Consider the following 14766-nt stretch of genomic DNA (forward strand, 5'->3'; position numbering starts at 1 on the left):
GATTGCTTTCTCCAGTGTTCACACGTGTTCAGATACATTTGAATGACTGTAGGCTTGGATCAAAAATAAATATAGAGTGCACTTAATATCGGAGCATTGGTTATATGCCAGAGAACTTCATTCCCAAAGAGGTCACACGGATGTGAAGGGGTGCTCCATCACTCTTGGTTCTTATTACCTCCCTTGCTGTCATCTTTCCCATCCTGAAGCTGTCAGCCAGCTCACAGAGCACCCATCTGTGATGAGCAATGGGAATTAGATAAGAGATGCTGAGGCTAGCTCACTGGACCTGCTGCCCAAACACCGGCCAGAGCACCAAGGCCGCAGCTGACTGGGTAAGAGGTTAGACCTGGCTTAAGAGAAGTTCAGCTGTTGGAAGTTGAGCAGAGCCCATCGGGTTCTTTGTGGAGAACTTGAAAGGGGGTCAGAACATTTGAACTGATGAGTCTCTTAGATTCTGAAGAAGAAGAGAAAAGAGACAAAAAGGAAGAGGAGGAAGCCAAGAGGTGAGACTGAGAGAGAGGAGGACAGCACAAGATCTGGAGGAGATGAGAGAGAAAGAAGGCCCCAGTCCTCTTTAGGCTCCCACACGCGCTCTCTGTAGACAAGGCCGCACCTGAGAAATGAGTCGAGCCAAGAAGCATAAACCCAAACACATGTCTCCGACACCCACAGCCAATCACACTTACATACATGAGCTCTTTCTCTTCTTTTACATCCCATATGCAGCTGAACAACTTCTAAAACAGAGAACCCCAAGGGAGGCTGGCTGGCTGAGGCTCAGAAGCTGCGAGCCACGCTGAGTAGCTGTGAACAATGGGATTTCTGGAGGGGTGGGAATGGCGGCTGCAGAAGAAAAAGCACAGGTGCACGGCGATGAGGACTCTATTGAGCATCTGAGCAGAGGTGTGTGGTCCTTAGAGAGCGTCAAGATCCCACCACCTGCCACCTCTGGCTCTGTTCCCCCAAGCGTTGACTCCTGACAGCTAATGAGAGGAGGTAATCACATAACCACAGACAACAAAAGGGGGGGCCCTGTCTTTGTCAGGGCTCCCCCCTGGAAGTCCTGAGTCAAAGCCTTGAAATGAAGCAGTACCCCTCCCCCGGGAAAGGATGACAGAGAACCAGCAGGATGAGGGGTGGGCCAGAGAGGATCTGGTGCCAGCAAGGAATAGCATAGCATTTACAGTCTCTGTGGGTGCAAATAGCCTAACCCCACAAAGAATCTTGGAGACCCACATGCATCTTGGAGGAATTGAGGGGCTCACCACAACCCCCTTCAATTGAGAGGAAGGAACCCCAAGGCCTGGACTAAGAATTCCTTAGTGTAGGATGTCTAGGGTAGAAAAATCAACTCCTCTGGCTGCTCCCCTGTCACACGCATGGACAGAACCAGCTCCAGGTGCCTGAGGGCGCCCTTAGGCAGAGACCAACGGTGAGCAGCTGGAAATTGAGTCAGCATGAATGCAAATGGAAGGTGTCAAGGGGCTGCAACAGGGCACAATCAGCAGCTGCCACACAGAGCAAAAATCTCATCATGTCTGTTCAGCCCTGGGCTAATCTCGGAGGCCAGAGGATGGGATACGTGTGGATGGAATTGCTCACGGAGCGGGATGGGAGAGCAAGATGGAGAGAAGATGTAATGGGCCATGCGTGCTCCTGCAGTCCACCCTGCAACCGTGAGGAGATGGGCGGCTCCAGTGACCATTCCTTACCCATAAACCTCTCAGGTCATTGGCAGGTGAGAGGATTGGGTTTGACTTGGCAAAATCCCTTCCAGGGCTGGGTCTTAACTCAATGGTAGAGCATTTGTCTAGCATTTGTGAAGCCCTGAGTTGGAGCTCCAGCCCTGCAAAAATCAGGTCTCTTCAACCAATCCAAGTCACTTGCCCTAATCAGAATTAGAAGAAATTACTGGTGGTTCTCAGCCTTCCTAGTGCTGTGACCCTTTGATACAGTTCCTCACGTTATGGTGACCCCCCCCAACATAAAATTATTTTCCTTGCTACTTCATAACTGTAATTTTACTACTGTTATGAATTGTAATGGAAATATCTGTGTTTTCCAATGGTCTTAAGGATCCCCGTGAAAGGGGCGTTCAACCCCAGGGGTCAAAATCCACTGGCTGAGAACTGCTGGATTAGGTCCTAACTTTGTACCGGGATCTGAAGACACAGGAAAAGGTACCACTTCTGTTCCTGGAAGATGAGGGTGGCATCTCTGGAAGTGGACATGGCCATGACAACCATTCCCATTCTCATTCCACCCAGTCTGTGGGTGAGGTGGCACTGATTGCACAATGTACCCAGAAAATGATAAGTTGCTAATGAGATTCTGCTATGCTGTAGATTATAAAATTCAATCTAGTTTTAGAGCTATGAAATGTAAAAAGATTTATTTTAGAACTTATGGGTTGCGGCCGTACTGTTATGCTTTATAAAAAAAAAAAATCCGTAGGCACATTGCATTTATTGCTTACAGCAAACTTGCTGGAAGTTACATGGCGCTGCCTGTGTATTGTTGCATGCAGCTGCATTAGTATCTGCCGGGGGTCACTGAGCTCCTGGGTAAACAGAGGGGTGCTCCACATCACAGAGCTGTGACTGCATACCCTCTGCCCTCTGCCTAGCTCCACTTTCCCCCAATCCCTTTAACCAACTGAACTCTTCCGCACATGCCCTCCTCCCAGCTGGAAACAAGAAGCCCACCAAGCACCCTGCCCACTGCCTCCACATGCCATTGGCTCCCACAGGAGGCGTTTCTGGTCCTGAGCAATCTCTTCTTTCTAGCAAAGCCATCCTCCTTTTGATAATGGTTAATACGATAACTTTCTCACCTATATGCCTAATCAATACAAAATTGAGAAGCGTACGCTGTGTGTGTGTGTGTGTGTGTGTGTGTGTGTGTACTGAGCTCTCCCCGGCCCTCTTTTTACTTTTTCTTTCTTTCCTTTTTTTTTTTTAAAAAAAAAGGAGGTTTTAGCATTTATTTTTTGCTATGCAGTATGTGTGTGGGTATGTGCATGTGAGTCCAAGTGCCCACAGAGACCAAAAGGTCAGGTTCCCTGAAGCTAGAGTCACAGGTGGTTGTGAGCTACCCACCATGGTGCTGGGAGCTGAACTACAGTCTTCCGTCAGAGCGGCAAGCATTCTTGCTTGTCATCTCTCCAACCCCTTCCTTCTGTGGAGGGTGTCTGTCTGCTTTATTTTTGTTTTAGGGGGGGTTGTTTGGTTGGGTTTTTTGGTTTTGGGTTTTGAGACAAGTTGCTCGGTCTAACCTTGGTGTCACTTGGAGTCTGGCCTTGAATGTCCTTGCCAGCCCTGGTGCTGTGTCCCCAAACCTCTCTAAACTCTCGGTCATTTTGAATGAGGGACTTTGTGTGCTTCCCGTTGGCACTGGCTTTCAGATGATGCACTGGCTGAGACCATCCCACTGCTCCAAAATGCACCTGAGCAGGAAGATAGTGCTGCTGTCCCTGTTCTTAGTGCTGCTGAGATCGGGAGCTGTGCCCTGGTCCCACTGCATGCTCTGCCCTCTAGACAGCGGATGCACTTAGTGAACACCAAGGTGCACGTGGGGGTGGTACACGTGTCAGCCTCTATTCAGCCACTGCAAAGTAGTCTCACTTAGAAGAGGAATCTATGGGCTCATTGAATTGAGAAGATCAAGAAGTGAATAAGCTGAGTTTGATCCTGGGCTCTTGGGCTGCTTCCCAACCTGACTCTTCTCAGGCATCGTCTCCTCCGAAGCCTCCGAAGCCTCCGAAGCCCCAGGCTGACATACAACCAGCTTAGTTTTTACAAGACAAAACGGCAAGTTCCCACCAGGGCCAGCCTCACTCCATGGCCATCTCTGTACTGATCATTAAGCCAGAGGCTGTGGTGGTCCCATTGGCCAGACCTCAGTCACATGACTACCCCTAGACCCGTCAGTCACAGGCAGTTTGCCGTTACTGACTGACTGTGCCGGATGTGCAGACTACCAGGGTCAGGTGGGACAGCTAGAGCAGGGGGCAGAATGGACAAACTGATAACGGCGCACATGTCTGGAGCAGGGAGCAGAAAAACAGACACAGCGCAGGCAGCTAGAGCAGAGACCAGACTGCAATGTGGTGTTTAAAAACAAAACAAGACAGGAGGAACTGAAGATGCCCACGAGTAGATCACTTGCTTAGCATAGACAAGGCCTGGCTTCCATCCCCAGCACTGCAAACATAAATAAAATAAGAAAGGAGAAGCAAAGAGAGCAGAACCAGGCGAGAGCACACAGTCCTGAGAAGTCAGAAGAGGACATGAGCAGGCTGCAAAGATGCCTTCCCGAGAAAGTAGAAGAGGGAAAGGAACTGGAATTACAAAGAGTGTAGAAGCAGCCCTCCAGAGTCTGGGAGCTTGTAAAAAGGCTTACCCTGTTGTCAAGGGAGGGTTGTTCAAAAGACTAAGATTAGTCAGAGGGAGTCTAATCACGGATGATAAGTCAAGTAGATTATGAAATAAGATGCTGATGGGGAGCCAGGCCTGAACCAGGGTGCGCAGAGATTTGTGGACTGCAGAAGAGATGGAGCGTGGCCTGAGTAAGACGGGAGGACCTAGAAGGGAGTGACCAGGCACTGATGTGGTCTTCTCCGATGGATGTTTCCAGGCCACTCTGACTGTGGTGGACGGAGTGCAAGGACAGTGGGACAGAGTACACCCCCTTATCCATGGCGTGGTGGCTCTTACCAAGCCAACGTCAAGGGTAGACAGAGGCAGGTACAATTTCGTCCTCATGGGGCATCAGGGACAGTGTTAGGGAGAAAAAGTTGGACCGATAAGCCAGAAGCAGCCTTCACTTCCCCCCTCAAAGATTTTTCTTTCTGAGAAGTGGGAAGATTCAGTTTTCCCTTCTCTTTTCTTTCTTTATAATTTATTTAAATTTTATGCATTGGTTTGAAGTTCCCCTGGAACTAGAGCTACAGATAGTTGTGAGCTGCTGAGTGGGTGTTGGGAATTGAACCCATGTAGCAGCCCAGGCTGACTTCCAGTGCTGGAATTGTGTGTTTGGACCACTGCACCTTGCTATCATCATTATTTTTAATAATCAGAAGTATTTTAAAATAAATGAAAAAGGCTCTTGGCTCCGCCCCATCTTTCCTTGAGTTTGTGAGTAGATCAAGATCCTCTGAGTTTGTCTGCCCTTCAGAGCTGCCCTGTGGGAGTCTAGTTGCTCTGAATTTACAGAAAGACTCTCTACGTCTTGTCCAAGAAATAGAGTCAGGAGTGACCTAATGCTCTAGAATGTTACTTCTCAAACTTTAACACTTATGTGGGCATTGCTAGGAGATTCCAGATCCACAGCTCTGAAGATGGCCCTGCTATTACCCAGTTCTCAGGACATGCAGATTGGCCTGTCCATGGCGTTAAACCTGTCTGTAGAAGTCAGACTCTAGAATATTCCATAAAGGAATATTATGGATATACTGCCAAGGCAGGAAGAGGAGAATCACTACCAAACTCTAGTATGGGAAAACAATGGGAAAATCTCTGGAATGACATATTCCAAAATATTATAGAAGTGGTGAGGTTCTGAGCAATTTAAATTCTCTTCCTCTTTCTTGTCTGCATTTTCAAATTTATAAGGAGTGTGCACTGCTTAGGATGAAGCTGAAATCTGTTCCCGCTTCATCAAAATTGTCCCCAGCTCACATTTGGAATGGACGCTCCTCAGCTGGTAGAACTATTCTGGGAGGGTGTGGTGGCTGCAGAAGTGGCCACTGGAGGTGGGGTTTTGAAGGCTCCTGTCTTGAGCTCACTCTCACTCTCTCTGTTTCCGTCTGTCTCTCTCTCATCTTGAGCACTCTCTCTCAATCTCTCCCTCCCTCCCTACTTCCCTCTCTCTTTCTGCAAGGCAGTGAGCAACCCCCATCACAGGCTCCCATGCCATGCCTTCCCCCACTATGATGGAACAAACCCCTGTGAAACCATGAGACAAAGTAACTCCCCTCTTTAGCCATCTCTTCCAGATAGTGTGGTACAGTAATGTGAAAGTCGCCAATACAAAATCTAAATGACTAAATCAAGAAAAGCAATCTAAAATACACACACAGTTTTCTTTTCCGAGACGGGGTTACATGCAGCCCAAGCAATCCTCAATCTTGCTGTGTAGCCAAGGATGAACTTAAACTCCATACTGTTCGAGTTTTCTCATTCTACACAGTGAAGTCCATCCTGGACACTCTAGCTTCAAAGCCCCTCAGACCCTGCCTCTGCTTCTCTTTCCCAGACCTCCACTCGTCCAGCCTCTGGCTTCAGTGCCCCAGCATACATGATTCTGCTTGCTTGAACCAACCCTGGAGACTCTTAGGCGGCTTCTCATCTTCCTGAAACCTGGTCTTGCACTGTGAGTTCTCCTCCTGCTCCTAACTGGTCTTCCTTGGTCTCCCTGGATGACACCTTGTCCTTCTCTGACCCGTTAGTCTAGAAGCTCCCTATAACCCCTTCTCCTCCGCACACTCCCCTCTCTTTTCCTGAAGTCTCATCCCCTGCTAAGGTTCTGAATTATCTCTATGCTAGCCTGTTTGCCTAGCTGGCCTCTCTGCCAAGCATCGCTTCTAGGACCATTCCTAACCCCCATCAAATGCCCCGTCCTAAATGACTCAATTATCCCATCACACCCAGCCCATATTCCCCACCGACTCCCCTTCAGGACTGCACCAGCAACCTGGGTCCCCCTGCCACGTCTCCAAAGCACCATTTTTTTCTTTTTTCTTTTTCTTTTTTTTTATTTTTTTCTTTTCTTTTCTTTCTTTTTTGTTTTTTTGTTTGTTTGTTTGTTTTTGTTTCTGTTTTTTTTTGTTTTGTTTTGTTTGTTTTTCAAGACAGGGTTTCTCTGTAGCTTTGGAGCCTGTCCAGGAGCTAGCTCTTGCAGACCAGGTTGGCCTCAAACTCACAGAGATCCACCTGCCTCTGCCTCCTGAGTGCTGGGATTAAAGGCGTGCACCACCACTGCCTGGCCAAAGCACCATTTCTTACATTGTATAGCTGGACACGCATTCCCTTCCCCGGCTCGTTTTCTTACAAAGTCCCATACCTGAGCTGTGCCTCCCGAGGCTAGCCTCTTGCATTCCCCCAAGCCTGGCCTCCTTTCTCCCTTGCATGTGTCCACCAAGGGGCCCTCTGCTGCTCGCTGGGTGGATTCGCCACGTGCCTGACTTTGCAGGACGTAGCCAGTAACTGAGAGTGTTGGCTGCTAAAGGGTCCGTGGCCACTACTTCCTCTGGAAAATTGTCCTGGGACAATGGAGTGAACTCTACGGCAGATGACCCAGGGCTGACCTCACTGTCTGACCGGGGCTGTGAGAAGTCAACCCTGTCCCTTGAAGTGTGGGTATCCATAGTGAAGTTTATTCTCTCCGTACCGTCACTGGGCCACCTTAGGGCCTAGCTAAGCTGAACCTATCTCACTTCGCTTTAGCCTGCTTCTCTCCCTCTGGTCCCTCGTTGCCTCTAGGGCACTCCCTTCTAAGCTCCCAACCCTCTTTATGTAAAGGATGGCTTCCTCAGGAGACCTTCCTCAGAACCCCAGACCTGATCCTAACTGCTCTGTGTTCTACGAAAGAATCAGAACATCTGCAGCTCACTGGTGACCAATGTCATCACTCATGAGGCACAGGTGGCCCTCATGGGTTTGCAAACTCCATGAAGCCAAAGCCATTCTAGTTCTCCCAGCATCCTCCTAGCTCCTAGGGGCACTTGGCACTTAGAAGATAGGCAGTAAACACTAGGTGGGTGCACGGGGAGGAAGGGGAGGGAGAGAGGGAAGTCCTTGCGTTGCCTTTCATATTGGGTCCAGGGCTCCACGTTTATCTCTATTTTGACAGGCACTGAGGCTGGCTGTGGCCTTCGGGTTGGCAGCCAGAAGCATTGTGCGCCGACTCAAGGCACAACTCCACCCCCAAGCAGCCCTGGTAAGACCACATAGTAGAAATGGTGCGGGATCCCCATATAGACTGCTGCTTTCTCTCTGCTCACTAGGAAGCAGGAGGCTTGGCTGCTCTACCAGTGACTGAAAACCCTGGCAGCTGCACAGCCAACTGCATGTCACCATATGTCACCTCAGACCAGTGCATTTCCAGAGAGCTGCCCACTAACTGGCCTCAACCCCTAAGTCCCAGGATCTCTCCCATCAGAGATGGCAGGCTAGCACCAAGAAGACCCTGCCATACCTATCCTGTCAAACTGGGACACCTACTTTGTTATTTCCTGGGCTCTGGAAAATGCTATCTTTCTCCCTCTCTGGGAGATAGGACTCCTTAACAAAAGTATGTAGAAGAGCCAGGCCTTCCCCACCCATCCTAACCCCTCACATCTGGAAAGGACGCTCACTTCTCTTTTAGCCCGCTCTCATGCTGGTCACACGCAAGTGTGTCACCTCAGGTGAGCAAACTGAGGTCAGACCGAGGAGAGGAGGCACAGCTAGGAACAGGAACTCCCAAGCTCTAGAGCTCCTCACCTGCCTTCCTGCCCCTAGAGCAAGTTTTAAGAAACAAGGCAGAGGTGAGGACAGGGGTGGGGGGTGGGAGAAGGACGGACATGGGGTGCAGAGCTTTGGGTCCTGCCGTACAGGAAGACTCAGGAGGGCTCCATAGGATCTCCCAGAACCAGGCCAAGAGGTTCAGTCTCAGCTACAGGGGACAGAGGCCACAGTCTACTTCAGGATTAGTGGCCAGGACAACAAATGTGGCCTGAAGGGTACCCTCTCTCCATGGGAGTACCACAGCTGAAGCCCTCAGACCACTGCCCAGCAACTCTTCCCCAAGGGGCAGGGCACAGGGTGGAGGCTGAGCTGGACAGATTTTTCTGGGAACACCACGCCCCCCAGTGGCCACCTGTGCAGTACCTCTCCCCTTCCCAGGCTACTCATATCCTGTTCCCCCAGAAAAAAACCCCAGGCAAGGGAGGCGGGAGGGGTTCATAACCACAGCATGGGGAAGCTTATTCGCTCATTCGTTTATTCAACAAAGATGGCCTGTTTCCTGCCCAGTTCTGCAGAAGGTCCAGGGTCCCTGTCCTGAAGGTTTCCATCCTCAGGATGTTGAAAGCCTAAGGGAGCAGAGACAGTGTGCCAGAGGCAAGTGAGGAGAGGAGGCCAGCATGGAGGGGCTGAGATGACTGGGTGTGGCCGGTGGGTGGGGGAGACAACGGAGTAGTTCAGGCCCTAAGAGCCCAGATGTGGTCTGTCCAAGACTATGACTGGGCTGGTGGCCAGGGCTGAGGTCTTATCTGTATGTTCCAAGCAGGAAAATTCAGTTTGATAAAAAACACAAATGTTATGTGTCAGGTACAGGGGTGGAGTTAGGAATTCGAAGATGGATGCCTTGGGGTTCTTGTTTTGTAGAAATTTCTGTGAGCAGAGATTTCTGCTTCATGTTCTTATTTTCCCTCCTGTGAACCCTCTACAGCTGGGGAGGATCATTCTCAAACGGAGAAGCTACTAACCCTGCAGTACAAATGAGGCCAGCGGGTCCTCTTCCTCCATTATAGGGGCAGAGGGGAAGGGGAAAGGGAGGAAGAGAGACCTCTAAGAAGCCCTGGGAGAGTGGTGGCTGACTTGCTGCATGTGCTCCCAGAGAATGGAACCATCCCTACCCATCCCTACCCATCCCTACCCATCCCTACCCATCCCTACCCATCCCCACCCTCAGAAAGCATACAGAACACAGGGCAGGCAGGAAAGACCAATCCAGCCTGGAGGAATAGGTATGCCACAGGCATCACAAAGAAAGAGCTGCACCCAACAGGTGGGGAGCTGGCCTGAGCTCTCTTCGCAGGGCCCTGGGGGCTTGATTTCACTGTAGCAGAATCCCCTGGGCCACACAATACCCAGTTTTCCAACCTGTGACTTCAACTTCACAGATCCCAAAAAGGCTGTGGCTATAAAGTACCAGACTCAGATCTGGCTTTTGTGACAATGTAGCTAGCTTCACTAGAGCTAGGAGCAGAGTTGACTTCACTAGAGCTTGGAGTATCACCTTCCCTGGCCCAGTCCCAGACCCTCTTCCTTTTGGCAACAGGACTGGTCTTGGTACCAAGATTGGATCAGGCTCGTGTTCCCTGACCTATAAAACAAGTCTCAAGTGAGCCAAACAGAGTCCTTGCCTGGGATTTTTTTCTGGGTGAAGCTATAATCACTTCCCCAACTGCCAGGACATACCAAGATCCTAGAGACAGTTGGTGATCATGTTTCCAGCTGTACGTGGTAGGGGTGGGTAGAAGCTCGAGAAGGTGGGGGACAACAGCACCAAATTCTTGTTACCCTCCCCTTTCAGACAATAAATGCCCTTTTTATTGAAATAATTCAAATTGGGTCTTCTATCACTTTGCAACAGAAGCTCCTAAAATATCAGCCCATCCTCTCCCTACTGGAAGTCAAGATCAAGCTACAGGGTTAGGGGTGTAGTTCAGGAGTAGAGCATTTATGTAAAATGCACAAAGCTGGGCTCCGTTCCTAGTATACCATGTGCAAAGATAAATACACAAACCTTCGTGAAGGAGGCCATCTAGGAGTCCAATCTGGGTTCTTTTTTAAACTTATGTGTGGATGGCTGCATGTATGCATATACACTGGATGCATGGAGGTGCCCAAAAGAGCCAAAAGGGAGCATCGGACCCCTGAAACTAGAATTGCAGGCACTGTGAGCTGCTGACTGTGGGTACTGGGAACTGAACCCAGGTCTTTTACAAGAGCAGCAAGTGCTCTTAATCCTATCTCTGCAATTCTAGGTGCAGATTCTTAATACAGTAGAAATGATTGCTATCAGATTCCTCCTTGAAGAAAAAAATGAAATTATAAGGTTATTTTACAGAACATATAGGGCAATGTAAGGTTAAAAGTACAATAAAGACATCTTTCACTGTGTATACTAATGAAAAGGACCGTGACTCCAACTCAGACCCGGATTTGAATTTGTATCTGGCCCCTAACTCGCCTCTCTGGGCATCCGTTTCCTCGTCTATAAAACGGGAATGCAAATATTACCTGCCCTTCTTAATGTATGAAGTTGTCTCTCTCACTGACACCACTGCCACAGCTTTGTGACCCTTGCACATGCAACCGCAAGTGCTATTTTTAGATGACATCTCACCACGTAGCCCTGGCTAGCCCGGAAGTCAGTTCGTCCTCCTGCCTTAACCTGAGTGCTGGGATTACAGTCCCGCACCACCACGGCCAGCGCAAGCAGATCTTAATGTGGCATACCTGGGTGAATGCCAGTGGACAAAACTGTCAGTGAGCCACTGCCCCGGAGGGCTGGGCATCCAGAGATAAGAGAACAGGAAAGGCATTGACAAGGTGAGACACAGACAAGGGCTCCAAAGTCAGTCTGGCCTCCCTAGGGAGTCAATAGCTACACCTTTTCTGACTGATGTTCTAGCTAATTTCTCGATTTTTATCTGTCTTATCTTTCCAGTTACTTTAGCATGTAAATTATGTTTTAAACAACAGAGATCAGCATGAACCTAAAAGAATCAACTGCCATTGGGTCCTGGTCATCCAAGATAATCAAATTAAGCAGTGCTATGTGTTTCCAGCCTTTGACTCCAGATGATACCTTTACCTCAGGTCTTACTTTTAAAAGCCCTGCTCCACACTTGGTGGATTTAGTTAACTTAGATGCTTTACCATATCATCCATAAGGCTTTCTTGTTTGCTTCTTTCTATATTCATTTACTTGTGTAGGGGACTGTGTGGATGTGCGCTACCATGGTACATTAGAGGAGTCAAAGAACAACCTTTCAGGAGTCGATTCTCCTTCCACCATGTGGGTCCTGGAGATCAAAGGAAGATCGTGGGGCTTGGCAGAGTGTTCTTGTGTTTTCCAGATCCAGTACAGATCCAAAAATAATATTGTTTTTTGTTTGTTTTGTTTTTGATTTTCGAGCTTTTTTTTTTTTTTTTCTTTTTTTTTTTGGTTTCTGTCCTGGAACTAGCTCTTCTAGACCAGGCTGGCCTCGAACTCACAGAAATCCGCCTGCCTCTGCCTCCTGAGTGCTGGGATTAAAGGCGCGCGCCACCACCGCCCAGCCTAATAATATTGTTAAAGAGAAGAAACAAAAGCAAAGGAAAGTGAAAAGGAGTCAGGAAATGGGGGGGGGGGTGGAATGGGAGGGGGGGAAAGAAAGTAGGAGAGACTGGCTCCGCCTCCGAGCCCGCCTCCAGACGCGGCCCCGCCCTCCAACGCAGGCTGCAGTGCTACCTCCGGCCACCAGGAGACACCGCGCGCGGCGGCCTGCACCCCGCGCGCCCCGCGGCCACTCTCTCCCGCCGGTGTGCCGGCCTCTCGCCCTCCCGCCACCGCTCTCGCGCTTCGGCCGCGTCTCGCGCGTGGTCTTCTCGTGAGGGGCCTCGCGCCGCCCGGCGCGCCGTCCCCCTGCCTCGCGGCGCGGGGTCTCGCGGGCCCCGCTCCCGCCCTCCGCTCGCCTGGCCCGGACCGGAAGCGGCGCCGCACGGCCTGGGTCTGGCGCGGGGGGCGGGCACTGGGGCCCGGTCGGACATGGGCAAGAAGCACAAGAAGCACAAGTCGGACCGCCACTTCTACGAGGGTGAGGAGCGACCAGGCTGCCTGCGGAGCCGCGCCGCCTCTGCCCGCAAGGCTCCGACCCGCGGAGATCCCCCGGCGGGGCGGCGTTCGACCCGGGCCTGCCGGTCCCGGCGGGTGTTCGTGGGGCGCTGGGAGGTGGGGCGCCCGTCCTCGGTCGGCCCCCGGTCAGCCCGCGCCCTGCTGTTGTTTCAGAGTACGTGGAGAAGCCCCTGAAGCTGGTCCTCAAAGTGGGTGGCAGCGAAGTGACTGAGCTCTCCACGGGCAGCTCCGGGCACGACTCTAGCCTCTTCGAAGACAGAAGCGACCATGACAAACACAAGGACAGAAAACGGAAAAAGAGGAAGAAAGGAGAGAAACAGGCACCGGGGGAAGAGAAGGGGAGGAAGCGGAGAAGGGTCAAGGTAAAGGTGGCTTCGTTGCTTATGGCCCCATCACCAGCTCCAGTGGGACTCCAGGGCGCCTGGGGAGGCGGCTGGCTTTGTAGAGGAGTCAGACAGCCCAGAAGCCTGGGTCACCTGGGAGCTCAGCCAGTCTTGTCTTTATAACACTTTTGAGCACTTGTGCTGTCCCCCCACGTCACGTAAGCAGCTGAGTCCTGGCCTTCAGGAGCTGCTGCTTCGAAGGGTGCTGTGTAATTGTGTAGGAAGGGTAAGACGTCATTCCCCAGAAAGCCGTGGAGGTTTGGCAGCCCTAGCCGTTCTTCAGAAGTGAGTGCCTTCCTCGGGAGTTCAGGTGTTCCGAAACAGCGGCTGCCACGAGTTGGCCCGAGCCTGTAATCCCAGCCCTCAGGAGGCTGAGGCCAGCCCGTGCTTCTTAATGCAGCTGCCTCAATCAATAAGTAAAAGTCGAGTTTGAGTCGGTTGAAGAGAATGTGATTGGACGCCTGAAATAACTATAAACCAAGAGTACAAACAACCGTTCTCACTAAATGAAAAAGAATTAGTAGCTGATGTCTTTTAAGTTACAAGGTAGGCTGAATAGTCAGAACTTTTCCCTGCAAAGCTGAGCCGATCCATGTCTGGAATTGTCCCAGAATTCTGCACAAAATTTTTACTACCTCTGAGTGGCTTCCTAAAACTAATTGGCATGATTTGGTTGTGGAATTCTTTTGCTGTATACAGCCAAAGTGCCCTATTCCCTGTCAGTAAACACACTGGTGAGTAACCAGGCCTTAGAGATTGTCTCTTTAAGATGTTTTAAAGTATCCAGGGAAAAAATTGTATTTCTCTCTGACTGGGTTTTTGTTGCCTTTAGGTAGACTATGACAGTAGTCACAACATTTTCATAAATTACAAAAACCACAGAAGCACGAGTCTTTGCTTTAACTGAGAGCTTTGGAAGTGGGCATGTTGTAAATTGTTTTACCTGTGAGGCTCAACACGTCTTGTCTTGACTGTTTTCTTGGGCACTTGAACATCAGGTAGGCAGCTGGCCTAGAACTCACTATATATAGTGTGATCTTTCTGTTTTCATCCTCCCCATTGCTGGGATTGTGGATACATGCCACCACCCCTGGTTTAGAAACCTAGGAAGTATGTATAGGTAGATTTTGGTAAGCTTTCCACATTTAAAAATATTTGCTCTTGGATATAATTGTCATACAGACTCAGAGTTTGAGTTAGTATAGAAATTTAAATTAAAAAGGATTTTCTCTCAAATTTTAAAATTTGGTGCATGTGCATGCAGTTGCTTGTGGAGCCCAGAAGAGGGTGTCACACCCTTAGCTGGAGTTCCAAGCAATTGTGAGCTGTCCAATATAGGAATCAAATTTGGGTCCTCTGGAAGAACAACTGCTCTTAATTGTTGAGTCATCTTTCCATTCCCCCATCTCTCAGATTTTGAAAGCATTTTAAAATTTAAAATAAGCTGGGTAGTAGTGATGCATGCCTTTAATCCCAAGTACTCTGGAGGCAGAGGCAGGCAGATCTCTGAGTTTGAGGTCTGATATACAGAGAGAGTTCCAGGACAGGCTCCAAAACTACACAGAGAAACCCTGTTTTGGGAAAAAAAAAATTTTTTAATTAAACATTTCAGATATTTTCTGGCTGTCATTCAGAAGTTACTCTGTTGCATTCTAATTCTTAGTTTGTGACCATTATTTGTTTCCTTGGAATTTTTGGGATTGTCCCCTTGGTTGTCATTGTCCTAATGTTTCATAATAGATACTTGTACCTTCAATCCTGAGGTATTTGC

General features: G+C 49.7%; 1 protein-coding gene across 2 annotated transcripts in view; it reads left to right on the forward strand.

Moving 5' to 3' along the window:
* The first annotated feature begins 12260 nt into the window (after positions 1-12260).
* Brd7 (bromodomain containing 7) overlaps positions 12261-14766 on the forward strand; it is a 31996-nt gene continuing 29490 nt past the window's right edge. Inside the window, exons 1-2 of one of the 2 annotated variants that reach the window (XM_057753282.1) lie at positions 12261-12574; positions 12766-12974. In XM_057753282.1, the coding sequence (XP_057609265.1) occupies positions 12526-12574; positions 12766-12974 (258 nt within the window). In that variant the 5' untranslated portion in view covers positions 12261-12525. The remainder of the gene's footprint in view (positions 12575-12765; positions 12975-14766) is intronic. The other variant, XM_057753283.1, reaches the window with a different exon arrangement.

Source organism: Chionomys nivalis, chromosome 21 (genome assembly GCF_950005125.1).
Source record: "Chionomys nivalis chromosome 21, mChiNiv1.1, whole genome shotgun sequence".
Taxonomy (NCBI): domain Eukaryota; kingdom Metazoa; phylum Chordata; class Mammalia; order Rodentia; family Cricetidae; genus Chionomys; species Chionomys nivalis.